At 34.2% G+C, this 27,960-nt stretch overlaps 5 protein-coding genes and 1 pseudogene across 7 annotated transcripts in view; 1 reads left to right on the top strand and 5 right to left on the bottom strand.

The window, feature by feature from the left end:
- LOC110414589 (sterol 3-beta-glucosyltransferase UGT80A2-like) overlaps positions 1 to 6,250 on the bottom strand; it is a 13,078-nt gene extending 6,828 nt beyond the window's left edge. Inside the window, 9 exon segments of the mRNA XM_021425836.2 lie at positions 37 to 94; positions 345 to 408; positions 695 to 865; positions 1,465 to 1,576; positions 3,078 to 3,320; positions 3,902 to 4,071; positions 5,657 to 5,731; positions 5,956 to 6,021; positions 6,024 to 6,250. Of these exon segments, the coding sequence (XP_021281511.1) occupies positions 37 to 94; positions 345 to 408; positions 695 to 865; positions 1,465 to 1,576; positions 3,078 to 3,320; positions 3,902 to 4,071; positions 5,657 to 5,731; positions 5,956 to 6,021; positions 6,024 to 6,057 (993 nt within the window). The 5' untranslated portion in view covers positions 6,058 to 6,250.
- A 1,721-nt stretch (positions 6,251 to 7,971) lies between these two features.
- LOC110415063 (putative F-box protein PP2-B12) lies at positions 7,972 to 10,365 on the bottom strand. The gene is made up of 3 exons (XM_021426543.2): positions 9,769 to 10,365; positions 9,229 to 9,347; positions 7,972 to 8,952 (listed from the first exon to the last, which is right to left on the bottom strand). The coding sequence occupies exons 1-3, from the start codon at positions 10,075 to 10,077 to the stop codon at positions 8,352 to 8,354; spliced, it is 1,029 nt and encodes a 342-aa protein (XP_021282218.1). The 5' UTR covers positions 10,078 to 10,365; the 3' UTR covers positions 7,972 to 8,351.
- Positions 10,366 to 11,689: 1,324 nt separating this feature from the next.
- On the bottom strand, positions 11,690 to 14,931 carry LOC110415481 (uncharacterized). Of its 2 annotated transcripts, none has more exons than XM_021427148.2 (4): positions 14,857 to 14,931; positions 13,318 to 13,744; positions 13,120 to 13,236; positions 11,690 to 12,484 (listed from the first exon to the last, which is right to left on the bottom strand). In XM_021427148.2, the coding sequence occupies exons 2-4, from the start codon at positions 13,684 to 13,686 to the stop codon at positions 12,407 to 12,409; spliced, it is 564 nt and encodes a 187-aa protein (XP_021282823.1). In that variant the 5' UTR covers positions 13,687 to 13,744; positions 14,857 to 14,931; the 3' UTR covers positions 11,690 to 12,406. The 2 variants fall into 2 exon arrangements, with proteins under 2 accessions (XP_021282823.1, XP_021282824.1); XM_021427149.2 differs by having other exon boundaries at positions 14,795 to 14,908.
- A 211-nt stretch (positions 14,932 to 15,142) lies between these two features.
- LOC110415165 (uncharacterized) lies at positions 15,143 to 18,659 on the bottom strand. Its single transcript, XM_021426725.2, has 5 exons — positions 18,394 to 18,659; positions 17,850 to 18,013; positions 17,547 to 17,736; positions 17,009 to 17,400; positions 15,143 to 16,890 (listed from the first exon to the last, which is right to left on the bottom strand). The coding sequence occupies exons 1-5, from the start codon at positions 18,494 to 18,496 to the stop codon at positions 15,406 to 15,408; spliced, it is 2,334 nt and encodes a 777-aa protein (XP_021282400.1). The 5' UTR covers positions 18,497 to 18,659; the 3' UTR covers positions 15,143 to 15,405.
- A 4,004-nt stretch (positions 18,660 to 22,663) lies between these two features.
- On the bottom strand, positions 22,664 to 23,765 carry LOC110415827 (mitogen-activated protein kinase kinase kinase 20 pseudogene; annotated as a pseudogene).
- A 1,150-nt stretch (positions 23,766 to 24,915) lies between these two features.
- LOC110414839 (protein TRIGALACTOSYLDIACYLGLYCEROL 3, chloroplastic-like) overlaps positions 24,916 to 27,960 on the top strand; it is a 7,805-nt gene continuing 4,760 nt past the window's right edge. For both annotated transcript variants that reach the window (XM_021426252.2, XM_021426251.2), the window contains exons 1-2: positions 24,916 to 25,429; positions 26,128 to 26,256. In XM_021426252.2, the coding sequence (XP_021281927.1) occupies positions 25,229 to 25,429; positions 26,128 to 26,256 (330 nt within the window). In that variant the 5' untranslated portion in view covers positions 24,916 to 25,228. The remainder of the gene's footprint in view (positions 25,430 to 26,127; positions 26,257 to 27,960) is intronic.

Here is a 27,960-nt window from a genome sequence, read left to right as displayed (position 1 = left end):
TAAACCTTAACTGAAGGAAGTGAAAAGCACACTCACCCTGTAACCAACTTGTTGTTTAACACGTGACAAAGGATGGGGAAATTCACTAGTAGGCCTGATAGAAAGGTGACAAATGTCATTGACACAGTTAAATCATTCTCAACACACACACACACACACACATATATATAAAGAGATTATATCAGTCCAGGGAATGATTGCATTGTCACAAAAAGACAACACAAAGTTGATTGCCTTCATACAAGATGAGTGATGTCAATATCAATGGTGTGTGCACAATTCAAAACCTGCTAATTCAGAAGACTTTTTTTAACATCAAATAATTGCAACCAACCAAGACTTACGTCCATGGCATCGTGAAGAATATATGAAGTGGTACTTTTAGTGCCTCTGCAACATGTGTATGTCCTGAACAAGTATTTATCTACATTAGACGCAAGAGAGAGAGAAGAGAAAAAGATAGATGTCCATAAGTTTCATTCATCAGAATACCAGCATGATTTAAATAAAGAACATTGAATATGCAGAACATAAAAATGGACAGCTATGTTTCATTAGGTTAAATATTGCAGTAATGTTAACCATGTAAGAGGGTGAAAGCAATACCAGAAAGACCCTTTCTACTTAAAATGCTCAATTGTCATTGGACAAAAACACACTGCTTAATAATAAAAATGAGGTACTAAGACCTAACCATAAGCTGGGGGATTGGCAATTATCGCATCCACATCAAATTTGACATTATTATCAAGATCATTGGCCTCACATGCAGGAAGTAGAGAGAATATTATTTCCCTTATTTGTTGCCTCTGAACAGGAATTTCTGAAGGAACTGAAGGCAAAAAGCCTTTATTCTTGACCATATCTGCAGAAAACTCAGGGATCAGTTCACATTTTAAAAATGAAAATTTCTATTTCATATGATGCCTAACTAATTAGACTCAAGCCAATGTCTTAGAAAACATCTTTGTAGTGCTTTAAAGTAATATTTAGTAATCACTTGATGAATGAAAAAAGAAGGCCTAAATCCACCAAATATATGGCTACATGACACCTTTATGCAAGATCACAGAAACTGGATAAAGATTAAATGAAAAAAAGGTCAGGTCTGTTCTCAACTTAAACATTAAATTTTACATAAGAGAAAACCGTGAAAGGAGGCCTTTCGCAGTTTCCATTTTCTCACACCAAGAGCTGTCAATTGCTTATAGAATCTACAAAAATGCCCTTTGAAAATGTATTTTATTGGAATTTTTTTCTTTTTGATATATTTGTTGAGAAAGCATACAATTCTACAAATAACCAAAGAAACAAAAAAATGAGTCGACCTCAAACAGCCCCCTATCTTGACCATATATATTTCAAGAGCAACTACACAAAAGAATAATCAGATAAAAGATCCTCACCCTCAAAAACAAATAGGGAAGTTTGAAAATATTATAAAGATAAGATTTAGACACTTACAGCCAGCAAGAACTTTTGGATCTCCCCCTAAGGGGAAAAACTCTAACCCAGCATCTAAAACAAAATCTTTAAAATTTGAGTGAGTTGCCAATCTAACCCTATGGCCATCTGCCTGCAAGCAAAATTTGACCTCCATCAACTCAAAATATTGGAGGCTATCTTTGAAAGAAAATCTGTCCAAAGAAAAGGGATAATCTACATTAAACAACTATAAACCAGCAGACAACCATCATAATCATTAGGTAACACTTTCTTTGAACCATGCATACTAAAAAGTTTTTTCATAATATAAATAAACTGACATCAACACAAGTTGACCATCAACTGTTTATGGACTATTCTCCATGTACCAACATTGGTTCTACGTATCCTGCGTGAAACCATAGAAGAAAAAATTTGATTACCCTTTTCTTTATAGCATCAATGTTAGCCATTCAGGTTTTCATCATGTTCACTCTGATGTCTAAGGGTCACATAGCAACCATTATTATGAAATTAAAGGAATTATTGGTTCACATTAAACATGTTTTAAATTAGAATTAGCACATAGAGCTGCTTTTCTAATTTTGTCAATTTAGTGTTTCTAGTGGCATCTTTTTTCCTTTAACTACTTTTTGCCATCTTCCTCTCCACACTATTCCAGACACCATGCTGTCTTAGTTAAAAAACTTGTGCTCCATTATCACATTGGTGCTTGGCTACCTTAACATTCCAAGCCAAATAACAGCCATTGCTCTCAACAGTGCATGCTAAGCAAAGCCTAAATCCCATTGGTTCTGTCTCAGAATTCTACCGACCAATCTTCTCATCTCCATCCATGCTTACATCCTCAAACTTGGCCCATTTACAAATAAAAAATCTAATATCAAAGAGTTAAGTCTGCACCTGTCTAAAGTCTGTCTTTAACTCAGCACACAACTATGTAGACAAATTTCTTCAATTTGTCCTGCTTCAGTCCTTGACCATGCATTCTAGGCAGTAGGTTTAAGAACTTTTCAATTACTACAAGCAGCAAAATAAAAGAATTGAAGACTTTTGTAACATGCAGCTGACGGGACCAAAAATAGGTGAATGGAAGTTGAAAATAAAAGTAAAATAGAATCAGCCTCAATGGCAAATATCGAAAGATAAGGCCAAGTGTCATTTAAAAGAAAAAGGGCGATAAAGCGAAATGCACCAAACCACAGGTCCTACACATGTGAATGGTGATGATGGGTGTATTGGAAAGTAAAAGACAGAAAGTAATGGCGGGGAACCCTAAATATAAGGAAACAATATAATTAACTCATAGAAATGTGTCTGTACATATGGATAGATGGATAGCACTATGATAACAATGTTTACAACAAAAATAGAATGATTAACTATAAATACATCAAGGCACAAATGTTATGCATGGCATTCATGACAGGTACAACTTCCCAACCGTTATATTTCAGCACGTAATCTGCATGAAGATAGCCACAATGCCATATTTAGTCATGCGACCAACATTGAAAATAAAAACTCAAGAGCACAACCTAATTCCAGGCTTTAAGGAAAAGATACCAAAACCTGCAGACTGTATACATACTTCTAAAAGGCTGTTGTTAAGATGAGGATACAGATATAACCTGTAAACGTTTTCCAATGGCAACAAATGGTTGTACATCTCCTCGTGTTCCCACAATAAGCATTACTATTTGCAGTGGAGGAGGTATTTCTGGAATACCTTCTGTGTAATGCTCTTTATCTGGAGCATGATTGTAAACTACACCACTTCCAAAATCAAGGGTAGGTGGTTTCATATCTACTGGAACATCAAATTGTACCGTTCCATCATGTTTCACATTAGCGACTTGGTTTAAAAATTTGATCTGCGTTAATATTTAAAAATCAAGTTTAAAATCCCATTCACAAGAGCAAAAATGATGGAATAGCAAGCAAAAATTAATATAAAATGTTAATACTATACTTGGGGAATCCCAAAAAAGAGCTTTTGATTAAAGAAATAACCAATGTACAATCAGTCAGACTATAGCAAGACAAAGAAAAATGGGAATGAACTAGGTTTTCACACCAAATACCAAAAAGAAATATAACAGCTTGGAACTCAATAATGATAATAAATCTACTGATCTTGTTTGTCATCTACCATTATATTCTTATTAAAGTCCTGCATGACAACTGCCCATCTAATATGTATGTAGGTGCAAAAGTAAAGTTTGAAGTAATCATGCTTCCAGTATTAATATGAATTACAACACATTGATGCTCATAACATAGAAGAAGTCACTTCACAAAATTTATATTTATGTCTCAGCTGTAATTAAATCATATCCCAGAACTTAAAACTAGTTTAATCCAGAAGACAGATCCTACATCCCTTTAACTTCCTGTGCATGGTAATAAAACAAACAAAGAAATGAAAACTGTAACCAGAGGTTAAATATCATACCCTCTTTCTTAAAGGAACTTTTTCATCCAAAAATTTGGCTATATATAAAGCTAATTTGCTACTTTGTCTTTCTTTCCGAGAATTTGGTTGCTGATTAGAACCTGAATCCATTGCAGAAGTAGATGCTTTGCCACGCATGTTTTGTCCAGCCAAACTCATGTTAGTAAGCCCTGGGTAGAGCAGATTTTAGAGCAATAATAATAGTATGACTAATTACATTCATTAAAATAAATAAGTCCCACATGCCAATGCATTTATGAAAAAAAAAAATTAATGTGATGGTGAATTGGTCAGAAAGAATAGAGGAGGAGAAAATCCTAGAATGCAGCTCCATCCACAAACACAAGTAACCTTCAAATTTTTGGAATGATATGCACATGTTACATGTAATAGCATCTCTTGAAACTTTCTTGTAATCACATACTGACAGGTACCATTAAGTGTCTTCCCAGCAATTCTGTAGTAAATACAGTAGTAATCATTGAAGTCATCATTTAGTATCAAGCTGAGACACACAAGGAGATAAGAAGAGTCAAGATTGGTTATCAAGTATATATAGAATTATGGCATTGTCAGACTGGTTTAGGATCTTAATTTGTTGGAGATTGCAGCTTTAGAGGGTCAGGATCTTAGTTTAATTTCTCGTTACATATTAGGGCTTTATTTAATTTATGGATACACATTTGTCATAAGCCTTTGTTGGAGTCCTTATAATAATCACTTGACTATAATAGAGGACAAGTTTATGGAAATTTGAGCAGCTAGTATGCTCTCTAGGGATGAAGAAAAGTCCTTGGGACTTAGCACCGAAGCCCAAATCTCTTTCTTCTACACTTACTTCCCAACTTATTTTAGGTTTTGTACCCTACAGTATGATATTATAATCCCTAAACAAACTCTTACCAGTTACCATCTAACTCACTCCTAAAAACCCCAAATACTATTAAATCCATTGGCACCAATTACACAAAGCTTATACCTGAATAGGTCACCTGGGCTTATAGCCACACCTGTTTTTCTAATTTCACTTCATTTTTGTAGATAAGCAAACCTCGAGACAGATTTTCCAGAGGATGATAGATTCAGTTTATACACTAAAAAGATTTTATAATTCAGTCATACATCCTAACGTAACAACGGTAGGATTTATAAAAATGAAAAGTAGAGGGACATTTCATCTTAGGCTCACATGCAAACAAAGGACTTCCTGCAATATATAACTGGTTAGCAAAGCAAGAAACAGAAAGAACCTTTTGTTTTACATTCATACTACATTCCAGATATATGCAGACCCAAAACAGTTTTAAATGAATATTTTGGTTAGAGAAAGAAATAAATCAAAACTTTTAAGGCAACCTTGGTAGATCAGAATTTCAATTTCTGTGCTTATGAGGCTTTATCTTAATGGTAAGGCAGAAGCCCCAGAGAACTTAGGTCCTTGGCTTTGCTCCAACTTTAGGTTTGATTTCCTCTAGTTACAGGCTAGTTTACTAATTTTTTCCTCTGAAAGGGCCTCTTTAGCCAGTTATACTCATAACACTATCTACTTGTACATGTATTCTAGTAAGTTCTATTACGGCTCATTTGTATTCTAGTAAGTTCCATTACGGCTCATTTGCAACAAAAAAGCTATTCAGGAAATATGTACATTTCTAATTTTTACAATTTTCAAAATACTAACGGAATTCCCTTTCATACATTATGTCCATTAGTAATCAAATAATCAAAGTAAACAAATAATAACAATAATCAAACCTGAAGCTTCTGAGCCATTATCGTCATCGCCTACAATTTCGATATCGAAATCAACAGGCACATCAGTTGAACAACCTAAATATAAATCCAAAAAAAGAAAAAACCACCAAAAGGTAAAAATAATTTAACTTTGAGCAAAAAAGTTTAAGCACTAGCATAAAGCAAACAGTTATAAAGAAGTTCTCGTAAATTCCTCTCCACCCCCCCCCCCCCCCAAAAAAGCTTTTATCAATTAAGTCCATAAAATAAATCCAAGAAACATAAAAAGAAAGCGAAAAAAAAAGAGTAATGCAAGAAACCTGAAGAATTAGCGGCATTGGAATCATCGCCGGAAATCTCAATGGAGATATCGCCGGAAGTGACGTAGAATTCCGACGACTCGTCTCCGGCAACTCTGCCATTTCGTTACAGAGAAGAAGAAGAAGAAGTAGACTCCAGAGGAACCCTAGAAGAAAAAGAGGAGCGAAGGGCGTGGCAATATTCTGAGAGGAAAAAGGGCGTTGGCAATGGGAAAAGAATCGGAATTTATATAGAATTTAATAGCGTGGTTGGTTTCTTTTGCTTTTGTAATTTCTGAGACAGGAAAACGGAAGGAAAATGGAGAGACGTTCGACGAAAAAGGGCAAAAGAAAGAGAGGAAGACACGTGTATAGAAAGCCACGTAGGATGTCTATTAAAGGGCGCCAAATTTAGATTTCGGATTTGGTAGCCGACCGACTCAACCTAACATCTTAATTCCTAACTAAGCCTTTTTGACCGTAAAAGTGGTAATCAATGATTTACGGCTTTTATAAAACTTTCTATGAATTTTCAACAATTAATTTTTTTATAAAATTTTATTTACATAAACAATTTCAATCATAATAAAACATTATATAATATTATATGAAATTTAATAAAATAATAAATTAACTATCAAATCAATATATAATTAAACAAATCTAGTATAAAATTAAATCAAATTTACATATGATAAAATTTAAACTTAAAACCTCAAGATTTTAATCTTTTTCTTGCCATTGACAACAATTGAACATTTTGGTTGATGACACATCATTTCTATTACAAGGAAGAAATTTTAAAATATACATTTCTACTTCAGAAATTGAATTTTTGTCTAATTTTATATTAATTTATTTATTTATGTGTCGATTTATTAACTTTTTGAACGTAACAAGTTTTTTCAAACTTGCCTTTCGTTTTGAGGAGAGTTCTCTTTTCATTTTTTTTTTTTTGATTGTTCTCTTTTCTCTAATGCTCTTTCTCTGCCATTTGTGTGATTATCAGATTTGGTTTGTCTTTTTTGAGTTGACGATATTTCTCTTTCCTTGGGTATTTTTTGTTTGTAACATTTTTTTGGATTTTTCTATTCTTTTTTCGATTTTAATCGATTTTGTCTTTTATATTTTACGAGTTTGTATCGATTTTAAGTGCAAAGCTTTTAATGGAGCTGCTCAATTAAGCATCATTGCCATTGTCTTTTTTTTTTCTAAGATATTCTGAACAAGTATAACAGTAAACAAATATAACATTTGATTGACATAAATATCTGGTTCAATAATGAATAAGTTGTTTAAGATAATTGAGTTTAAATCCTCATTTTTATGTATAGTTCTTCATAAAAAATTTATTATGTTTGCTTAAAAGTAAGTTAATATTGTGTTAAAACTTATAAATAAGTTAATAACTTAAAGATAATACCAATTAAAGCATAATAGTTTCATATATATGAAAAATGTTAATTTTTAATATCAAAATAAAAAAATCTGATATAATATTTAAAAATTTTTCAAAACTATTTAAAAAAATTTAAAATATTTTATTTTTTTATTAAATACTAATAAATTTTTATATTTTTTATTTTAAATTAATAAATTTTCATCAGTTAAAACATCATGTGACATTATGGTGTAATTTTTTTATGTGATTATATTACTGTGTTATATCTAACATGTTATATTATTATTTTTATTTTATATATATATAGTGTAAACAAAATAACTTTATTACATCATAAGCCAAGCAACTTCTTTTACGAATATTGTGAAATATTGATATTCTACAATCTCAATCTTGTAAGAATAAATTTTTTATTTTTTCAATTATAATATTTTAATATATCATATCAACTATATTTAATACAAAATGACAAATAACATTCATTTATATGTTATTATAAAAACTTATTTAATTTAAAATATAAATATATATAAACTTAATTAAATAAAAAAATAAAAATTTATTTAAATTTTACTAAATAATTAAAAGATTTGTTTACATATTAAGCCAAAAACTTTCATTTTATATCTTCGTATTTTTTGCAGCCAAAGCATTTCTTTCGGCTTTTGCTTAAAGAAACGCAAATACTAGTAAAAGAAGCAATCGAACCAAGCGTCATAAGCAGCTCTCATACTCTCATCAGTATTACCATGTGGAAGTCATGAGGATCCAAAGATTAAACACACTTTTCCATTTTCTTCATACGAAATACATCATCCAAAAAGAAAACAAGTTTTGAGCATAAACTTTCTGAAAGAGGTAAATTGCCTCGTCACCACAATGCTTAACAGAAGCACTGAGGGGTAAAATGCTGAAAGAAGCGGTCATCGGGAATACAATTGACATGTTTGAAAGCGGCCTTATACGTACTCATCACTGCCCGAAATTAAGGCATCTGATTCAATTTTCGAAGTGATCAAGGGAGCGAAGCAGAAAAATCTTGTTTTTTAGGGTCCGGTCGACTCAAGATACCTGCATTCAAGCACAAATCCGAGGGAACAAGGGCATTGTTTTCTGACCCTCCACATAGATTAGGCCTGATCTCAATTCCCTGGATAACGAGGCCACCCTTCCAGTGACCACCCTCAATCTCCAAAACACTCATTTCCAATTCCTCATCAATGCATCCCTCGTTGAAGAACTCACCCAGCTCAATCTCCAACCACCCATCTACTCTCGCCTTCGGGTACTGATCATCACTTGCAGTAGTAGGTACAGATGCTTGCAACCCAAAGAGACGGCTTCTTGTAAATAGCCCAATTCCCCTTGGGGCAATCGGGTAACGACGTCCTCGGCGTCTTTCTGTATCCAAATAGACAGCTCTCTTCTGACCTTCAGTGCCAACAAGTCCAACACCAACTTCCACAGATTGGAGGTCAAACCCATAAGCTCCAGCAGTTGTTGCCTTGAACACAAGATAAGCCTTATAGTGCGTCATGGGTGAAAGCATGGAGATACTGATCCTCCCACGGATTTCAAGCCAACAAACACTAAGAAGCTCTGCTACCTCTTCAAACCTGTTTTTTACATGAAATGTTTACATGTTAACAACAATAGAAAATAAATTGTGAAAAAGAGAGGTGATGGACGAAGGAAGTAGGGGCGAGATGTAGAACTTTCATCCATTAATTCTTTTCACCTATTCCATGCTGTCCAATATAACTATAACAATCTAAGATTCACAATTCTTAGTTAAGTCTTATAAACTTAGATGGTAATGATGAAAGTATAAGAAATAACGGCGAAAACCCAACCAGAAGGGCAGGGGCGAGGGGAGAGACAGAGAGAGAGACCTGGACTCAGGTATAGAAATCCATCTCCAATAAGTTGGAGTGTCACCCCATACAATGGAGAGGTCCCTGGCAGATAGCATGTAACATTTCTTGCCGCTCCCTCTTTCCAATGAGAAGCTCTGTTTCATGAAGATTAGCATTGTTAAAACCTAAGTTACACGCAAGAAATCCAATGGAAGAAAGACCACACTCTGATCACTACCAAACTGAACAAAACGTTTTGACTTTTGAGAATTCCCTATTACAGAACAAGCAACATTAATCATTTTTGCTAATTGATAACGTCTATTAAAAAGTCTAGAGCTCGTCGGATAGATTAGATTCAAGAAAATCTAATTCAGGGAGAGAAGCACAAAGCATTTGCAAAGAACATAAAAAAGATTAAGCAAGCATGTTAGAGTTTCTTGATAAGACCAAAAAGATGATTGACAATTTCTTAAGCTCCTCACCTTTTTGATAATTGCCTCATTATTTATCATATCCAAAAATTGCTATGGAATTTTCAAACAAAACTTAGGAAGAGAGGGTGCGTTCAATTACCTTTCGGCCCCCTTCGATAAGGATAGGATTATCACAAAGGCTGAGATAAAGCGCTTTCTTGGAAGCTAGCGATGAGGGAATTATAGCCCTATAATCAGACGGTAAGAAGCTTTCCCAGACGGCGTCGGACTCGGCAGCCGATTTAAAGGTGGTGGAAACCGCCGACAATCTGCAGGCATCGCAAGGAGTGGTGAAGGAAAGGACGGCGGCGATGCAATCTTGCGGGAGAGCATTAAGGTCGAGCAGTAGTGAAGGCAAGGACGGCCCTCCTATTCCTCCTCCTTCAATCTCAGAAACCTCGGATTTCATGAGAATCGATTACAAATTTCTAGAACAGAACAAAGAAGAAGCAAAAAAGAAAAGAAGGGGGTAGGAGAAACTGTTTGGTTCAAGTGAAAGAACGGTCGTTGGCAAACTTATTTATAAATATGTGAGTGAAGGGGGAAATCTTAGCGGTTAAGTCTTTGGGATGCATTCCAATGGCGTGGCAATCGGCCAGGAAATGGGTATCCCGAAAAGCGGCTTTGCCACGGTGAGGTCTAAGATTCAGCACATCAGAATCGGCCACACAAAAAGATAGATAGATGCCTACTACCATTTTTAATTATTTTTCTATTTTTATTTATCTTATTTAAACGACAACAATTATAGTGCATCCATAAAAATCCAATTTATTTCTAAAAAAGGAGTAAGCCATTTTTTTATTTTTTTAATTTAAATTAATACATAACAACAAACAATAATAATCTGTAATGAAAATCATAATCATTAAAAATTCCTACTACCGCTTCTACTATCTATTATTAGTGTTATTAGTAGTAGATTAAACTATAGTTTAATACAATAAAGGGAGGTCAAAAATATTGTTGTCAACTCTGAAATCCCAAACTTTGTTTCATATTCAAAAACTGGTGTGAAAAGAAGAACTTTTGCAATTAAAGCCATGCCATTCCGAGTCATCAACGTGGTCTTTTCATCCAGTCTACTTGTATTCGCACAAACTCTGCACTTTCAATCCCCATAAAACAGATCGGTACTTCGATCATTTATAAACAAAGTGGGGCTCGATTCGCGTGGAGTGGATTTTTCTTTTTTTTTAATGGATATATATATATATAATTGATTTTGAACTGAATGATATTTATAATTTAATTTATATTAATATTTGTGGTGTAAAAAAATATGTTAATTTTTATGTGGTCAAATTCTTTTAACATTAACAACGTAACTGTGAAATAAAATCTTTATTTAAAACATAGTCTTAAAAATGAAATTATTTTTACTAAACAATTTGATTCAATTATTAATACCGAATATCGTTGTTTAAATGATATTTTATTTATATTTAGTTAAATGATTTATATAAACATATTATAAAACAAATTGATTGCTTTTGCACTCACGGGTTCTTTCTTCGTGCTTTTCTTTCCATTCGTAACTCAATTTAGTCAATTAATAATTTTATAAATTTAATTCATGCATAAGAATTAAGATTAAATAATCAAAACAAAAATATATGTATATATACTATGATTAACAAGGACTTCTAGTTTATAATAACATTGATTAGCAAAGGTCACCAAGCATAATTATCAAAATCGAATCAGAAAGTATCAATGGCTCGATTGTAGGGTCAATGGTTGAATTGCATATTTAATTTTTTATTTAAATATATGTTGTTAGAAGGAGGAAAATTTTTTATATAATATAAAATTATATAAACTATAAAAAAATTTAAATTATCTATTTTAAGATAACTCTAAAATATAGTATTATAGTTATAGTATTATAATATAACTTTAATGAGATATTATAATCTAACTAAATAATAGTATTGTATAATAATTCTAATTACATAATTTATTTATAATTATATACTTAAAAAATAAATTATGTAAGAATATAAACAAACATAACCCTTGATTTGATGGTTGTAAAGACCGTAAAGGATAAATACACTTGAATAGGTGACAGAATACCCTTGATCTAATTAGTGCAAGAGCTTTTAGTGTGGACACACGAGCTCACTTCACTGAGATTCTCTTTTGCTGAGGTGATTTTAATGAAATGCAGAAATACCAATATTCAGAGCAAAAATCATTACCTTTTTCTCTTTGCCATAATCTTTAGAGTTGAGAGAGTGTAAAGGAACCAGCTTCCTTGCAAGAGTATCTATCACTTGATCCCACTAAAGTCTCTTAGAACAGCAGCCACTCTCGCAACAGAGCTGTCCCTTGCTAGAGCACATCCGCGTTCAGCTTGAAGCCACACGGTGGCAGCTGCCACCTCAGTGGATGAGAATTAACATCTCCCATATCACCGTTAACACTCACACTTCATCGGCTGAGACCTGAAAATTATTCAAACCGCTACCTCGCTAACAATTTGGTCATAAGAGAAACAGGATGGACAAGGCAATATGACCTATGTCCAATGCTGGTATTTAGTCAGTTCAAAGTTGTAAGTAGAAGTAAATCGATGGGCATTCTGTAATAAGGATCACGAGCTTTATTCACCTCAGAGAAGCAGGACTAAAATGAATAGCCATACCTTTAACTAATTAAGGAAAGGTGCTCAATTTCCAGAGAATAATTCTACATGATGAATAATTACAGTTGGCAACTTATGAAATTTGACTTTACAGATAACCATCCCTCCTATCTTGTTCCTCAGCTTCCTTGTTAGCAGCTTGAACAGATTTTAACCAAAGAAATGCCTGTATATTCAAAGTCAGATTAGCAGAACAATGCATTAGATTGAGGTAATAATTTCAAGCTAATGTTTCATAAGTACTCTATCAACCACTTTGAAAATGGGGTTGCTTGTCACCAAATAAAAGGACTATTAGGTTATAATATCAACATATGTTTAAATTTGTTGACAAAACTCTTTTTTTAGTTACATAGCATCGAAACCTTCATTCTTCCAAATCAATCAAAATTATTGGTAGGAGCCAAAGTTGATAATAAATAGGACCTTATTACATTAGATCACAAAAAATAACGGATTGGATTTAGAACAGTTTACAATATTAAATCCAACACAGTTAAAGATAAACATGTGGTAGTCTGAGACTTGTAACTTTTCTAAAATCACCTTTCTTCATTGTTTAGAGTTTCCTGGGAGCTTTCAGCAACTAAAGTCAAGGGATGCCAAAATGAATTGCAATTCCTCAAACTACAAATAATTGTTAAGTTCCCCATAAAGCAAAGTTATACTTGTGGTATCAATTATATGTTTTTTAGATTTCAAGAACTAGACTCCACAGGGAAAGAATTAGAGATGATATTCCCTCATTCAAAATATTGATCTCAATACCAGAGAATAGAAAAATAAAGTAGCAAAACTCACAGAAGTGGGGATGCCAGTAAATGCAAAGAAACCAAGCAAGGGCGCATAGAAAATGCTGTCTGAGTTTACAACTCCGAAAACAGGCCTTTGGTTGGCATACTCAAAAATAGAACCTATCTGCAGGATGAAGAGGAAAAAGTTTAGACATCTCATTTTTGTGGGTGTCAAACCATTATAGATTAAGAAGAGGAAGCATACTGCAGCAATGGCAGTTACTGCTGAGGCAAGTAAGTAAACATAGAAGGGAATCTCAAAACTCTGCTGCACTGTGTACTCCTTCCCTTCATCTTGAGCCCAAGGAGGGGGCTCATCGGAATCAGGTCTAGCCCAAGATGGAACAGTTTCTTCAGACTTGCTGGACTTTGCAGAACCTTCAGTTGCAGCAAACACAAGAAACCTACGAGATAACCTTTTGTTTCCATAAATATGAAAGCATCTTGTGGCATGTTGATTCAGAATCCTTTCTCTAATGCCCAAAAATATTCGGGGACATGATGAATTTTCTTTTATAAGGACACCACGGATTAGAGTTGAATTGGATGGAGACAATAAGGTTGCAACCATCATATCTTCCTCTTCCTCTTAATCCTTGTTTGTTATATCGTTTCTGCTCCTGGAAACAAACCTAAAGTGATAATAAGAACATTAAGAAAATTGTTAGAGGCTGTATATAGGGGTGGGCAAATGGTCGGTTTCGCTAATTCAGTTTAAAATGTTTGAAAAAAAAATTGACCTTTTTAAAAAACTACACTAACTGTTTTAGAGAGGAAAATCGATGGACTGAGACAACATAGAGGCTGAAACTAGAGTCATACTAAGGAGCCAAAAGAACGAAAAGCAAAAAGGAAGAACAGGTTACATATTCACAAGACAGTTAATCAGCTTTGCTTCAACATCTTTTGCTTCAACAGTACATAATCAGCTTTCCATTCAAGAAACCAATTCATAGAACACATCTCAAAATGAAATTCTAGCTCCAAAATAACACGGTACTAAAGATGTAAATAAGAAAAACAAAATTACAAGGTATCTCAATAGGAATCAAATTTCTCACCCAGTTTTCTTTCATTGAAGTTCTGCTCGATACAGCAATCTAGAATTCTGATTATAAAGCGAAACCAACTGGAAAGATAAATATAAAGCATGCCACAAGTTTGCCTTCATGGCCCCATAAAAAAAATTTTTAATCTATTTATAGCATTAAAAAAAAAAAGAAATCGGGTTCATTCATTTTAAGTCAACCAGCCTTAACATGATTTTGTTTGCAATTTCAGAGCTCCCTGGCATTCTTAACCAGCTATCTTCAAATTTTGCAACCTCCCCACAAAAAACCGAACCTTGCCACTAACCAAAACAACAGCAGGTAAAATTTTAAGGGCCGGAATGTCCAGTCTGATAGACTGTTAGTAAAATACAAAAGGACATTCTATCGGCAAATAGCTAACATAAATGAATACATTGAAGCAACTTTCAAGTTTTAACCCACAAAATCATATGATATAATATAATATTTTTCATCCATACCCTAAGCAAGCAGACCAAAGTTCAGAAAAATAAAATTACACAAGCACAAAACTACAAATTCCATAGTACCCAGTTCTCAGACTCGGACAATGATCTTGTAAAACTAACACAAGAAAAAGCAACAAGAAGGTAATAGTAAAGAAGTACATGCATTTGTCTGAGGATTAAGTGAAGCACAAACATTAAAAGCTGAGCAGAGACGTAGCAAAGAACCTGAGAAGAGAGTTGCTGGGGTGGTGGTGTGGAAAAAGAGTGGAGGGGAGAGGCAAAGGCTGGAGAAGATAAAACACACAGGAGCCATTTTACATATCTTTTCTATGGTTCATTTTAATTGGGTTTGGGACCCAATCTCAATCTTGTCAAAATGGGCTTGAGTTTACCTTAGGCAATTTGGCAAGCAAAGATGGGCTTTTTATAGGCACACCTCCCGGAGGCTTTCTCTATCAGGCATTTCAGATTTCTGAACTTGCATTTGTAAATTTAATTGTTGGTTTATTAAAATATAATCTGTAGGATGGGAAATACAATCTCAGCATGCCAACACCTAACCAAGTTGTCTAATTTCTGAGCGCAAAAACTGGCAAGGCTTATGAATTAGTTTGCTGCACATTTAATTGAATAATGAAGATAACAAGTTTTTGTAACTCAGACATAGACAAAAACATTAAAGAGAAGACAAAGTCACTTCAGTTTCTGGGTGGCAGAAATGGCTTCTCTCTCGACCAAAATGTTCCCATTTGACTCCCTACCAGTGTGTTTTGCTCAAAAATAAACGGTTGTCTTAGCCTTTGTGAAGGTTACTGGACGTGAATAGGCGTTGTCCAGGTCTATTTCGCTTCCATCCTGTGATCCTCCACTGCTGCTGCAGCTCAGTGAATCATTTACCTTCGTAGATCGCCTTCGGCTCTTTCTGCTGGACCCCGAGGAATTGCTCTCATCATGTGAGCCCTTGGTGCTATTATGGTGTAAAGAAACGTTTCCATGCTGTGATTTCCTACTGCTCTTCCGACTTAAAGAAACACTTGCATCAGCTGAATTCTTGCTGCTATTATGGTGTAAGGAAACACTTTCTTCCTGTGATCTCCTGCTGCTCTTGCGACTCAAAGAAGCATTCCCTTCAGGCGATTTTCTGCTGCTATTACGGCGTAAAGAAACATTTCCGTCCTTGGATTTCCGGCTACTTTTCCGACTCAGAGAAACACTTCCATCAATTAATTTCCTGCTACTATTATGGTCTAAAGAATCATTTTCATCCTGTGATTTCAAGCTGCTCTTGTCACTCACAGAAACACTTCCGTTAGTTGATTTCCTGCTGCTATTGTGGCCTAAAGAAACATTTTCATCCTGTGGTTTCATGCCGCTTTTTTGACTTGCATAATTACTTTTATCAAGCAATTTCCTGCTGCTTCTCTCACGACTTGAAGAGAGACTTTCATCAACTGAGTCACTGCTGCTACTGCTGCTTAAATATTCATCATTTTCCAGTGACTTCCTGCTGCTTTTGTGGCTTGATGAGAATGGTGATTTCCTGCTATCTTCGTGACTGGGAGAAAAACTCGCATCCTGGGATTCCTTGCTGTACTTGTGGCTTGACGAAAATAGTGAATTATTGCTGCTCTTTTGGCTCAAAGAATCACTTTTATCATGTGCATCCCTGCTAGTTTCTTTGGAAGAAGCATGGCCTAAAGAAAACAGTGATTTCGCACTACTCTTTTGGCTCAAAGAAGCACCTCCCTCTTTTGAACTTCTGCTGCTTTCTTTTCTGGAAGAAGCACTTCCATCACTGGATCTTCTGCTATGATCAATAGTCAAAGCACTTTTTTCTGGTGTATGCACACTGCTACTGCGGCTAGAAGAAACACTTCCCTCTTTTGAATTGCGGTCCTCATCATTGTGATCATGTTCTGATTCACTATCCGTATCAGCATTATGAACAGAGTTGTGTTGTTCCTTCAGCTTCCTAGTATCACTATGCTCCAAGAATTGCAGCTTAGATGAGATGCAATGCAACTTAGAAGAGATAGAAGGAGGAAGAGTGGGAGGAATACTATTCTCTTCTGTGGCCATGGAAAGAAAACTTAAGGCTGTCACCACATCACTCATCAAAGGACGGGCCGCAGGTTCATCCTGCAGACACATGGCTGCTATTGCAACAGCTTGATTCAAACCCCTTTCAGGAAATTGCTTCTTAAGTAAAGGATCTGCCATATCTGGAAACTTTTTCGGTTCCCTGAATATTGGTTGTGCCTGTTGCAAGCATAGAATGATACCAAGTGTTTAATATTATTAAATTCTTTTCCTAAATTAATGCTATAAAAGATTGGAAATCTATCATTTCGTTTCTACCACAAAAAACGCTACTTACCCAGGCAACTAAGTTTTGCTCGTCGACAGGTTTGGTAGTGTCAATGGCTCTTCTTCCAGTGATTAGCTCTAGTAGAACAACTCCAAAACTGTATACGTCAGCAGTAGTCGTGAGCTTACCTGATCTTGAATACTCCGGAGCACTGTAACCATAAGTTCCCATCACCCTTGACTGCATAGGCATCTTGTCTGCGGAAGGGCCAAGCTTGGCCAGTCCAATATCAGAGAGTTTTGGATTGAATTCTTCATCTAACAAAACGTTTGAGGACTTGAGATCACGATAAATAACAGGAGGATTGGCCTTATCATGCAAATACTCTAGACCTTGAGCTGCCCCATACGCTATTTTCATTCTGGTTATCCAATCTAATGGCTTTTTTCCAGGTTTTATATCTGCAATTACACTATACAAATATTAAAATTTGTCTTCCTCTTCAGATACTGACCAAGATGTGAATTTTTAAGCAAATAATTTGAAAATAAGTTTAATGAAAATGAACAGAGAAAAAGCAAAAAAGGGCAAAAGGAAACGTTCGTACCAAGTAGATGACTTTCAACACAACCCCCTGGCATGAATTCATACACCAAAAGCCTCTGATCTCCATCAGCACAGTATCCAATGAGATTGACCAGATTTGGATGGCGCAAGAGACTCAGTTTTGCAACCTCAACAAGGAACTCATTGCTTCCTTGCATTGCATTCCTGTCAAGTTGTTTAACGGCAACCACCTGTTTCCATTGAAGGCTAAAGGATCATAATTCATTACCGAAGCTTAAGGTCCATTTATAAATTAAAAAGAAAGAAACAAAGATAGGGTAAAAGTGTTGGCAGTAAAGAGCACCTGCCCGGTTGCCTGAAGAGTCCCCCTGTAAACTCTTCCGAAACCACCTTCACCCAACAAACATTCTTGACGGAAATTCCTGGTTGCGGCGGCTAGCTCTCGAAAATTGAATGTTTGAACGGGAATGTTTCCACTTTCAACTTGGTTGGACGCCTCCATATTTTCTGTATCATGTTTTTGTTTCTTAATTATAATAAAATAACTAACAAAATGTCCTATGAACATCAGAGCATTTACTCCAATAATATACGTATGAAGCTCTATATCCAATGAATCGGATTAGAATCTCCTTTTTCCAAAATAATAATAAAAAATCCTTGTTCCATTGTGATTTAATTATATATCCGTTATGCATGACAATGAAAGCTACAAATTAGATCTCAAATTGCAATTCATAGTGAAAAATCTCACTTGATGCATACCTAACCTAATAACCAAGCAAGGTTGCCCCGAGTTCCTTGTTTCCTCCAATAAGGAATGAAGTGAATAAACATATTAATTAGGCTATTAGTTGGGAAAATAAGCAACAAAGCACAGGGCATACCAGGTACTCTTGATTGAACAAGGGCGTCATGGGGAGAGTCGTGCTCCTTTTTACCGGTTTCCTTCTTGCTTCTTTGTGATGAGAAACATGGGAAGCAATTCATTTTTGAAGGAGAGGAACCAGAAAAAAAAAATGGCTTCGGAAACAGACAAAAGATGAAGAATATTGGTGAAGTGGACAGGCAAAAGTTTGCACACAGGAACTGAGGGGACCTTCAAAAGATTGAAGGACCCCTCACAGGAGGAGGCGCTTTTGCAGCCAGGGAAAACAAGAAGAGATCATGAGGACCCATGCTTTTGGAAAGAAGCAAAAAAAAAAAATGTTAGTTGTTTTCCCTTAGAGTTCTCGGAGAAAAAGAGGGAGAATTGAGTGGACATTTGAAAAGGAAAGCCAAAAATATGAGATTCAAAATTCTGTTGGTTTGGCGTTTCAGCCTTTTAGGGCAAATGGAGGGAAATTTCTTTGTAAACCCAGGCTTATTTGGTGAAGCTTTCCAACCACTGATTTGCAACATCACAGTTAAATTATAGTAATTACATAATTTTGACTTTATCCGGCTTTTCAATTACATGGGACATGCAATCATATTGTCAGCTACGTAAAAGGAGTTCCCACCGCATTTAACATGTACATTTGTGCCATGCAATTTGTTTTAAATATATTACGTTTTGCTTCGATTATATTATTTTTGACTGATTTGTTTTTAAATTTCGTATCATTTGAACATTTGCTTGGTTATTTAGTATCATATGCATATTTCCAAAATATAATTCAAAAAATACATAATTTTGAGAAAAGTTTATTGTGTTATGTATTTTGTCTCAATCTGGTTCAAATTAAAATTTAAAATAAAAAACTTGGTATAATTGATCAAATGTTGGAGGAAGAATTTCCTTGATAGGTCCGTACTAATTTCATCAATGAGTAAATCAAAGAAAAACTTATATTTGACTTCATATCTGAAATATAACAATCAAAAGTATCTAAGGTATTTATATAAAAAGTTGGTGGAAAAGAGACGAGGATCTCATTTGTGTAGCTTTATCTTCTTTCTTTTTTTTTATGAAAGAAGCTCATTTAATAATTTGATTAGCTGTGTGTTGATTTTATATTTGAACATTTATATCCTTTTTTTTATTATATTCTTTTAATTTGTTTTAAAGGCTAAAACTACTTCTATAATTTTATGTGTAATGATTTGTTATATTATATATATTTAGTCATATCCTTTTGTATGTTTAATTACAATTAGTCATTTAATTGTTTTAATATGCATACTCTCTCCGTTTCCTTTTTTTTTTTTGGTTCCTAAGTATCTAACTTTCATGAAGTTTGACAAGAACAAACTTTTATTTTAGTGTATTTTATATTAAATTTTTTTTAAAAAAATATGAATTATTGATTTATCATGATTTATAATGTCAAAAATTTATAAAAAAAAAGATGGAAGCAAAAAACATGAGACGAGAGTGTTAGTAGCCAATTTGGAGATGGGTCAATTTACCTATATATATATATATATATATGTATATGATCCTTATTAAGTGTCAGTATTGAAGTTATAATACATTATTAACACTGAATATATAAATGTAAAAGTTTCAAATAACTTCTTCAATTTATAAATTGAAAAAAAGAATTACAAAGCATTTTATATATAGCTTAGTTTGACCCCAGCAAAAAAAAAATTCGAGCTAAATTTCTTGATGATGGAGTTATTAGACAAATAATAATAAAAAAAATAATGAAGAGGGTCCCGAGGGAGAGGCAATATGCCTTCTATTTGTTTTTTTCTATTTGTCTTCACAGAAAAATTTGTCATTCCATACCAAATTAAAGTATTTGTTAAATTGGTGGTAAAATAATCTCTCTTCTATTTAGATTGGGTCTCAGGCATGCAAATATAAATAAAAGTCACCATTATTTGTTTGAGTGGTGGAATCCTTTTGTAATTGTACTTCTTTCTGGATAGCTTGATTTGATGTTGTTATGCTATTGTTATGACATGCAGGCTATGTTATATTAATAAACCCACTTTTCCAAAAAAATCACTTTATTTGTAAAAGTTTTAATTGAATATCAGTATTTAAATTTAACATGATATCAAAATAAACATTACTCCCTTTTATTATCCCATTATAATAAGTATGCTACGCCTACATGTGTTGCCCAAACTAAACAATAGATTAGTTATTCTTAAATGTGAAATTAATATCATAAAATAGATTCGTTATCCTAGCAGTTAAGAATCAAAATTAAAGTGATGATTAGAAAAAATTTTTAAGGACTAAATTTGGAGTATTTTAAGAAGCTAAATATAGTGGATCTCTTCACCTACTATTGATTGATTTTAAATTAAATAGTTTAAAATTTAAAATAGTATTATTTTAGCAAGTATATATTACCTTCCTTTCTATCTCGTTCATGATAGGATACATTTGTTAAATTATAAAATTTTCACATTACATATAGTAAGTGTTGTCATATCATTATCTCAATACATAAAAACATATATCAAATATCGATTAAATTTGATATATGCTTACATAAATATAAATATGATAAGTTCAAATGGATATTGATTGATGATTTTAGATTGAATGTACATATCTTAAAATTTATACTTATATCTCTTTACAAGGTTACAAGCATATATATCATCAACAACACTCATGTAATATATTAAGGGAGAATACTTTTAAATCTTGTTTATATAGGAGGTATTTTAATCCACAAATTAAACCGCTCACAGTTGGTAAAACTTTTTCTTTTTTACTTTTTCTTCCCATGAAATCAAAGGAAAGGAAATCAATAGACGAAGCATTTAAAAATCTTTGGTTTTATAATAATTCAAGATATAGAAATGGCTTCATCAAAGGCTTCAGCATCGATTGTGTTTCTTCTTTCCCTCAACCTTGTCATGTATACTTTGGTCACCTCTCAAAGTACTGCGCCCGCTTGCCCTCTGGATAGTATCAATCTGTCTACCTGCGTTGATGTGTTGAACTTTTGGTGTAAGCCCAAATAGCCAATGCTGCATCCAGGTTGCTGGTCTGACTGATACTCAAGCAGCAAGTTACTACAGAACTGGCAAAACTAGCAGCTTACTACAGAGCAAAAGCCTTTCCAATTCAAACAAAAATAACCTAAAGATGAAAATAAAGACCAAACACCAGAAGAGCTACAGCACCCTCCTATTAGAACCATGTTAAAAAATGTTGGATTCACTGTATGAATCACATTCTGCCATCTTCTTCAATTATTCCAACACATTGTACACATGAATGCACATCACAATGCACTCAAAGTCACCACTGCAAGCCGTAACAGAAGCCAATAACATTGTAGAGAGTTAAGCCTAACAGGATCCAAGAATGACACTTAAGCTACAAAAACCTTAGGTAATGGCTCCTGCTCTAAACCCCCTTGCAAATAGGTAAAAAAGATAATTACCTCCTGCACAAACTAACATACTCAACGGCTACTTCAAGTCTTCAACCAATAACATCAAACCATGATCAAGCATTGAATAACAACCTCGGTACTTAACCAGGAGAACCCATAAACAGGATGCTACTTCACCTAGCTTTAGCCACTTACACCTTTGATAAATATTGTAATTACAAAGTCACATGACTCACATACTTAAAAAACAGAAACCATATTGAACAATAACAACATAGCAGAATTTCACTTCAACAAATTAAACACTGGACAAGTTCCAGGCTACGTGTGTCTAACCTCCTCATAACCAAATAGGCAACTTCTACCTCTTGTAATATGTCCAACCATGACATTCATCAAATGATTAGCAAATTCATCTCTTCCTAACCTTCTCCCCAGTAGTCATTCGAAGACATAATTATTACTTTTGAAACTAAGAAGTTAAGTTCAGATTTAATCTATGCTCGATGGTTCGAGTCAATGTTGCAATTTGAGCATAATGTCTCAACCTCAGATGAACACCAACCGCTGCAGAAGATTCATGATTAGGTACAATTTGATTGAAATTGGAACTTGAACTGAAGCTGCACAACAAATTCTTAACAACTGAGGCTTTATATTATGCAAATGCAAAGATTCAATATTTGTTTGGGAAAGGAATTGGAAATTTTTTTATTTCAAGATATTTAAAATAAAGAATGGCCTGTACACTGTGGCCAACTGAATAGCCAATATCAGCAAAACATAAAAACTGCAAATGTTTTCCTAAGCATTTACAATGATAATAATCACCAATTTGATGAAGGCAATTAAACTGCTACTACTTTTCTCTTCTTCTACCTCGAGTTGATCCAGCTTCCGGAAACTGACCAATTGGGTGCCTGATCACTAGCCAGTTGAAGAATCCGATCCAAAGGTGATGAAACATAACTTGGAAACAACGTAACGGGGCTTGAGTTTTCTTGGAAACTTGATTGAGAAGAAACTGTTGATTGAGTTGAAACCCAGTCTGGAAAATCAAAAGGACATCTTGGTGACATTGTAAATTCTTCAGAAGAATATTTTGGAGATGTTGATGCTTCTTCTTCAAATCGATTCATAATTGCAATATTCTCATCATCAGCAGCCACAAATGGATGATCCAGGAGCATTTCAGCAGTCCATCTGTTGTTTGGATCCTTAACAAAGCACTTCCTGAGAAAATCTTTTCCATCTTTGGATAACTCCGCAGGAACTACAGGCAATTCGTCACTGACACCAATTTTCATCAACAAAGCCGCCACGCATGATCCTGGTTTGAAACTCCAGGCTGGTTTCCCTGTAAACATCTCAACAATAGCACATCCAAGTGCCCAGATATCCACCGGTGAATCATACTCGTTTTCCATAACCGACTCTGGTGCGATACTGAGAGGAGTGCCCCTGATTTCTATCCTCCTATGAGGTCCTTCGCCCTCTTCTTCCCAATTTCTCTTCGCCAACCCAAAATCTGCTATCTTGACATCCCCATTACCGAATAAAAGAATATTTTGAAGTTTAATATCACAGTGAGCAAACCCTTGGGCATGAACAAAGCGTAGCCCTTTAAGTATCGATCTTGCATATCTTCTAACATCGGCTTCTATCAAGTTTCCACCGCTGTTCTTAACCTGATCAGCCAAGCAACCTTTATCAGCAAACTCCAAGAACAGGTTGTATTCCCCACCGTTCTCAGCTGTATATTCCTCGCCAAAACAACGAATGATTTGCGGGCAAAAACCAAGCTGATCAAGCACTTCCTTCTCGTGCTTGAGAGAAGTAGAGTTGATCGTTTCACAAGACTTGGCAGCCATTACGGGACAAGATTTTGGAGTGCCTTTTTTAGGTACCACCAAGTTGACAGTGCCAAAACTTCCACGTCCAATCGTTTCCCCTCGAACCCACTCCATTGAAGACTCTGACATTGGCTAAAAAATTCAAGACTGATTTCTCAGTTGGGTTGTGGGAGAAGGGTTTGAAGCTTTCTTTTGCTTGTTTCTTTGATACGAAGAAAGGAAACGAGAAGGAGAAAACAGAGACCAAAGAGCGTCATAGTGGCGCAGAGTCCATGGGGATCTCTTTTTTGGTAGTTGTTTACGCGTTCAATTTCATTGCATGAATGAAATTTCCTACAATTACTGCACGTGACAAAAAGGAAACAGCGTTACCCTAATTTCCAAACGATCCGTTGGGCTTTTGGGTTGGTTTGTGAGTGACTTAATGGGCTTGAAGTGGCGGCCCATATGCAGAACTAGCGGCCCATCAAGTATAGACAGTGTCAATTACTGCAGGGGTGCATAGTCTATATACTATAGTAGCTTTCGAAAGTGGAAAACTATTTTTTTTTTTAATAAAACAATCTCCTCGTACTAATTTATTGAAAGAATAACTTTAGCATTAACATATAACTTACCAAACAAAATGAAATATCAGTGGGGTAAGATCTCCATCCTCTTTTACCACAAAGAATTTATATTTAGAAATCAAATAAGAAAAATAAAAAATCAAGAACAAACCCATAATTAACCATACAATGAGTATAACTCATTATAAAAATCATGATATATAAATCATTTTATGCAATCTCATATACAAATTCCAAATAAAATTGATTCTAACTACAAAAAATTTACTTTTAAATATATTATTTTTAATTTTTTTATATTATTAAAAACATTTATACATTTTTTACAAACCTAATGTATGCATATTTTTCCTTTTTAATCACTAACATCAATTGTTTTTAATAATTATTTTTATTGCATCAAATTCCAATACTCAAATGTCATTCTACAAAATATTTATCAAAAATTAATGTATTTTAAAATACTTTAATTTTTCAAAATTATACAAGATTTTGAAAATTTCTCACCTAAATGCACTCTTAAAAGATTTAAGTGTTTTAAAAAATAAAAATCAGACTACTTGATTGTTCAAATTGAGAAGTCGGTATCCAATTTGTATTCCTCGGTACCTTCCAACACTGAAACAGGAACCCAAATTCACACGGCAATACAAACGAATAGCCATGCTCCCACCAACCGCCGGTCCAAGGTGCACACTTTTCACGTTTATTGTATAAGAACCTTTTTCCTTCCCATGGTTCCTCTCTTTCTCTTCTGTTCATTAAGAATAGGTTAAATTTTTGGCTCTTTTATTCCAAACCCAATTCCTACTACAACTTTGGAGTTTTTTTACTCAGTTAACTAATCTGGGTTTCTTTCAAAATTCACAAATTCATTCGTTTTTCTATGGTTTTTTTTTTTTGTTAATGAACCGATCTGCGTCATCTCCAAAATCACTGATTTTCAATACCCAGATTTCCTTTTCAAACTCTCTTTGAAAATTTCAGTTCCGTTGCCCTTTAAAAACAATGACGAGTACGGTTTTTTTATCAAGTTCGTTGGGGTTATTTACTTCAGCGACGTCAAGTAAAAATTGCGATTTGGGTACGAAAAGAAGCAAATGTTGTTGGTTTAATAAGAAGAGGAAGGAGCAAAGAAATGTTATTTGTGCTTGTATGGCACCTCCTAGGAACTTGGGGCGTGATGGATTCTCTGGAAGCAAATTGACTGTAAATATTTCTGCTATCCCCATTTGTTAGTTTCTGCTTTTTTTTTTATTTTTTGTTTCTGTTGTTTTACAGTTTTTTCTTGAATTTAATTGAATGTTTTTGGAAATTTCTTTAGGTTGACTTGAAAAATTGTGCAGTTCAGCCGAGTGGATTGTGTTTGATTGCTAACAGTGTCTTTGCATATGTCATTGATCGTGCAATTACTTTCTTTTCTTTTTTTTTTTCTTTTTTTCCTTCAAATTGTTTACATCCAAATTTATGCATACTTTTGCTTTCTGCGATCGAACTGTGTAAATATCCAACATGTTTTGCATTTTAGAGATTTTTAGGCTCTATTTGCTTATTTCTTTTAGCTTTTACTTCAAAAAAAATAAATAAATAAAAGCCGAATGATTTGTGATTATAAATGAACGAATAAATATGTGCTATACCACCTGTAACATAATTGTTTTATATACAAGTGAAAATATGCATTTTGGTCTCCAGAAAAACTACAGTTTTAATGTTTAATTATTTAAAATATTATTGCTCTAGTATCCAAATGTGCTTTCTTCTTTTGGAAGCAAAATGCAAATAGCAAATGCAACAACTAAATGGAAGCTTAAGAACTTGAGAACTTGATTTTAGATTTCTTAGTTTTATTTCTTATTTTTAATTTTCAAGTTTTAACATGGTGATTTGCATGGTTATGTTTTCAGGAATCATCTAAATCTGAGACTTTGAGCAAGGAAGTGAAGAATGAGAACGACTCTGATGTTCTCATTGAATGTCGAAACGTGTACAAGTCATTTGGAGAAAAGAATATCTTGCAAGGTGTGAGCTTCAAGGTGATTTTTTTGGCCCTAAATATGTTTCCTTTTGTTCTAGGGATGCTTGGATTGCATATAGATAGATACTTATGGCTTGGACTGCATGATGGTGATTTCAAGTTATTAGATGTTTTCAAAAACTTCCTGATTGACATTTTCTTTTGTGGAAAAAAAAAAGGGGGGGGGGCAGTGGGGGTGGGGGAGCTCAAACAATTCTTTTAATGAATTATTTTTGGGTGAGAGTGAATCTTGGTACATGTTTTGGGGTTCTACATGCTAATGAAGAGTGAAAAGCATTTGCAGCTAATGATGCATGCCATCATATCACTTCTCAAACAAGTGCATAAGATGACCTCAAGTGGTATATTACTATGTTAGACCTCATAATTTTTCTGCCATTCTCTTATCTTGTCCAGAATGAAGTTTTTATATTCTGTCACATGAGTAAAGAACATATTTCTTTCATTTTCAGTTCCCTATTAGGACAAGAATTTGAGTTTCTGTTTCATTGTCTCTTTCTTTTCTGATTATTGTTTCTAGTTTTTAGCTGCAATGGAGATTTGAAAGAAACTAGTTTTAGTAGAGTTGAGATGATAATACTTTTCAGTGATTCTTTAAAGGCCATGGTTCCATTTGGCTGAGTGGTTTTAAAGTTTACTAGTTCTGTCTGTGTCATCTTCCTGTCCAACTTTCCTATATTGTAGCTCATACAATCTTTCATTATTGGTGTCCTTTCATTAGTGGATAAAACATTGGCATGATTACAATTATTTTTCCATAGTCTATAATGCTCAGACTTGACATATTTGGCTTAGTAGTTGTATTGACACAACTATATGTGGATAAGCATATGGTATCTGTGTCAGACATGGCTGACACTGTTGGGGAGACAAATTATGACTCCATTAGGGTTCCGATGGCAATTTTCTGCCGAGCTTATTGACAGCTTTGATTGGTGTTCTAGTAGGTGTGCCTTGGTTGTCCAAATCCTTGATGTCCTTCAATTATGGTCGGCATGAGCTTAACTTTTGATGTTTCTTGTAGAAGTTTATAGATGAAAAGCTGGAAAAGTGGTTCAATTCAAATGAAGCTTTCTGATATCATATGCTTCATCTGAAAGATTTGGTTTTTTACAAGATCGAGAGTCAAATAAAATATCATATCATATGCCATGTGGTTTAAGGTTTCATTAATTTGGGTTCAGTAATGAGAGTTGGACTCTTGGTCTGCATTGCATCTAAGCCACTTGTCTATCTCAAACTGGCTGGACAAACTCTCTTGAGTTATGTAAGGACTGGCCACTTTATGAGCAACGTGCTGCTCACAACATAAGCATGTTAACCTTTACTCATGGACACCATAAGGCTTGGCCCAACCATACCTGACCCCATTGAGCCATGGACAGAATTTATTCGTTGAATTTTTAAGTAACATATCAGCCACTGCTCTAGGTGGTATCTCACATTATTTATACCAACTATTTGTTTCCGGTTTAATGGTTTTAGATGTATATCTTGTTCTAGTTTTGTATGACATGTCCATGTACTCATAATCCTAATTTTGGATCCTTTTTGACAACTCCCACCGTATCAAAAAATTTGAAAAAATAGGTGAGTCAGATACCTAGACATATTGTGTCAGATACTCATATCCTAGCCTGAGCAACGTAGGTTAGAATCATTCCTCAAGTATGATAGTTGCTGAATTTTTTTTTTTTTAAAT

Source organism: Theobroma umbraticum, unplaced genomic scaffold (genome assembly GCF_002168275.2).
Source record: "Theobroma umbraticum cultivar Fairchild unplaced genomic scaffold, ASM216827v3 scaffold_147.0, whole genome shotgun sequence".
Taxonomy (NCBI): domain Eukaryota; kingdom Viridiplantae; phylum Streptophyta; class Magnoliopsida; order Malvales; family Malvaceae; genus Theobroma; species Theobroma umbraticum.
This window is presented reverse-complemented; position numbering and strand designations above follow the sequence as displayed.

Coding starts and splice junctions, on each gene's coding strand:
- LOC110415063 (XM_021426543.2), bottom strand. CDS start 10,077: ATGAAATCCGAGGTTTCTGAGATTGAAGGAGGAGGAATAGGAGGGCCG. Junction 9,348..9,768: donor TTATCGAAGGGGGCCGAAAG/GTAATTGAACGC, acceptor TTCATGAAACAG/AGCTTCTCATTGGAAAGAGG. Junction 8,953..9,228: donor ATTTCTATACCTGAGTCCAG/GTCTCTCTCTCT, acceptor TGTAAAAAACAG/GTTTGAAGAGGTAGCAGAGC.
- LOC110415165 (XM_021426725.2), bottom strand. CDS start 18,496: ATGAATTGCTTCCCATGTTTCTCATCACAAAGAAGCAAGAAGGAAACC. Junction 18,014..18,393: donor TGTTCAATCAAGAGTACCTG/GTATGCCCTGTG, acceptor AACATGATACAG/AAAATATGGAGGCGTCCAAC. Junction 17,737..17,849: donor CTCTTCAGGCAACCGGGCAG/GTGCTCTTTACT, acceptor CAATGGAAACAG/GTGGTTGCCGTTAAACAACT.
- LOC110415481 (XM_021427148.2), bottom strand. CDS start 13,686: ATGATGGTTGCAACCTTATTGTCTCCATCCAATTCAACTCTAATCCGT. Junction 13,237..13,317: donor CAGTAACTGCCATTGCTGCA/GTATGCTTCCTC, acceptor TTCATCCTGCAG/ATAGGTTCTATTTTTGAGTA. Junction 12,485..13,119: donor TTACTGGCATCCCCACTTCT/GTGAGTTTTGCT, acceptor TTGAATATACAG/GCATTTCTTTGGTTAAAATC.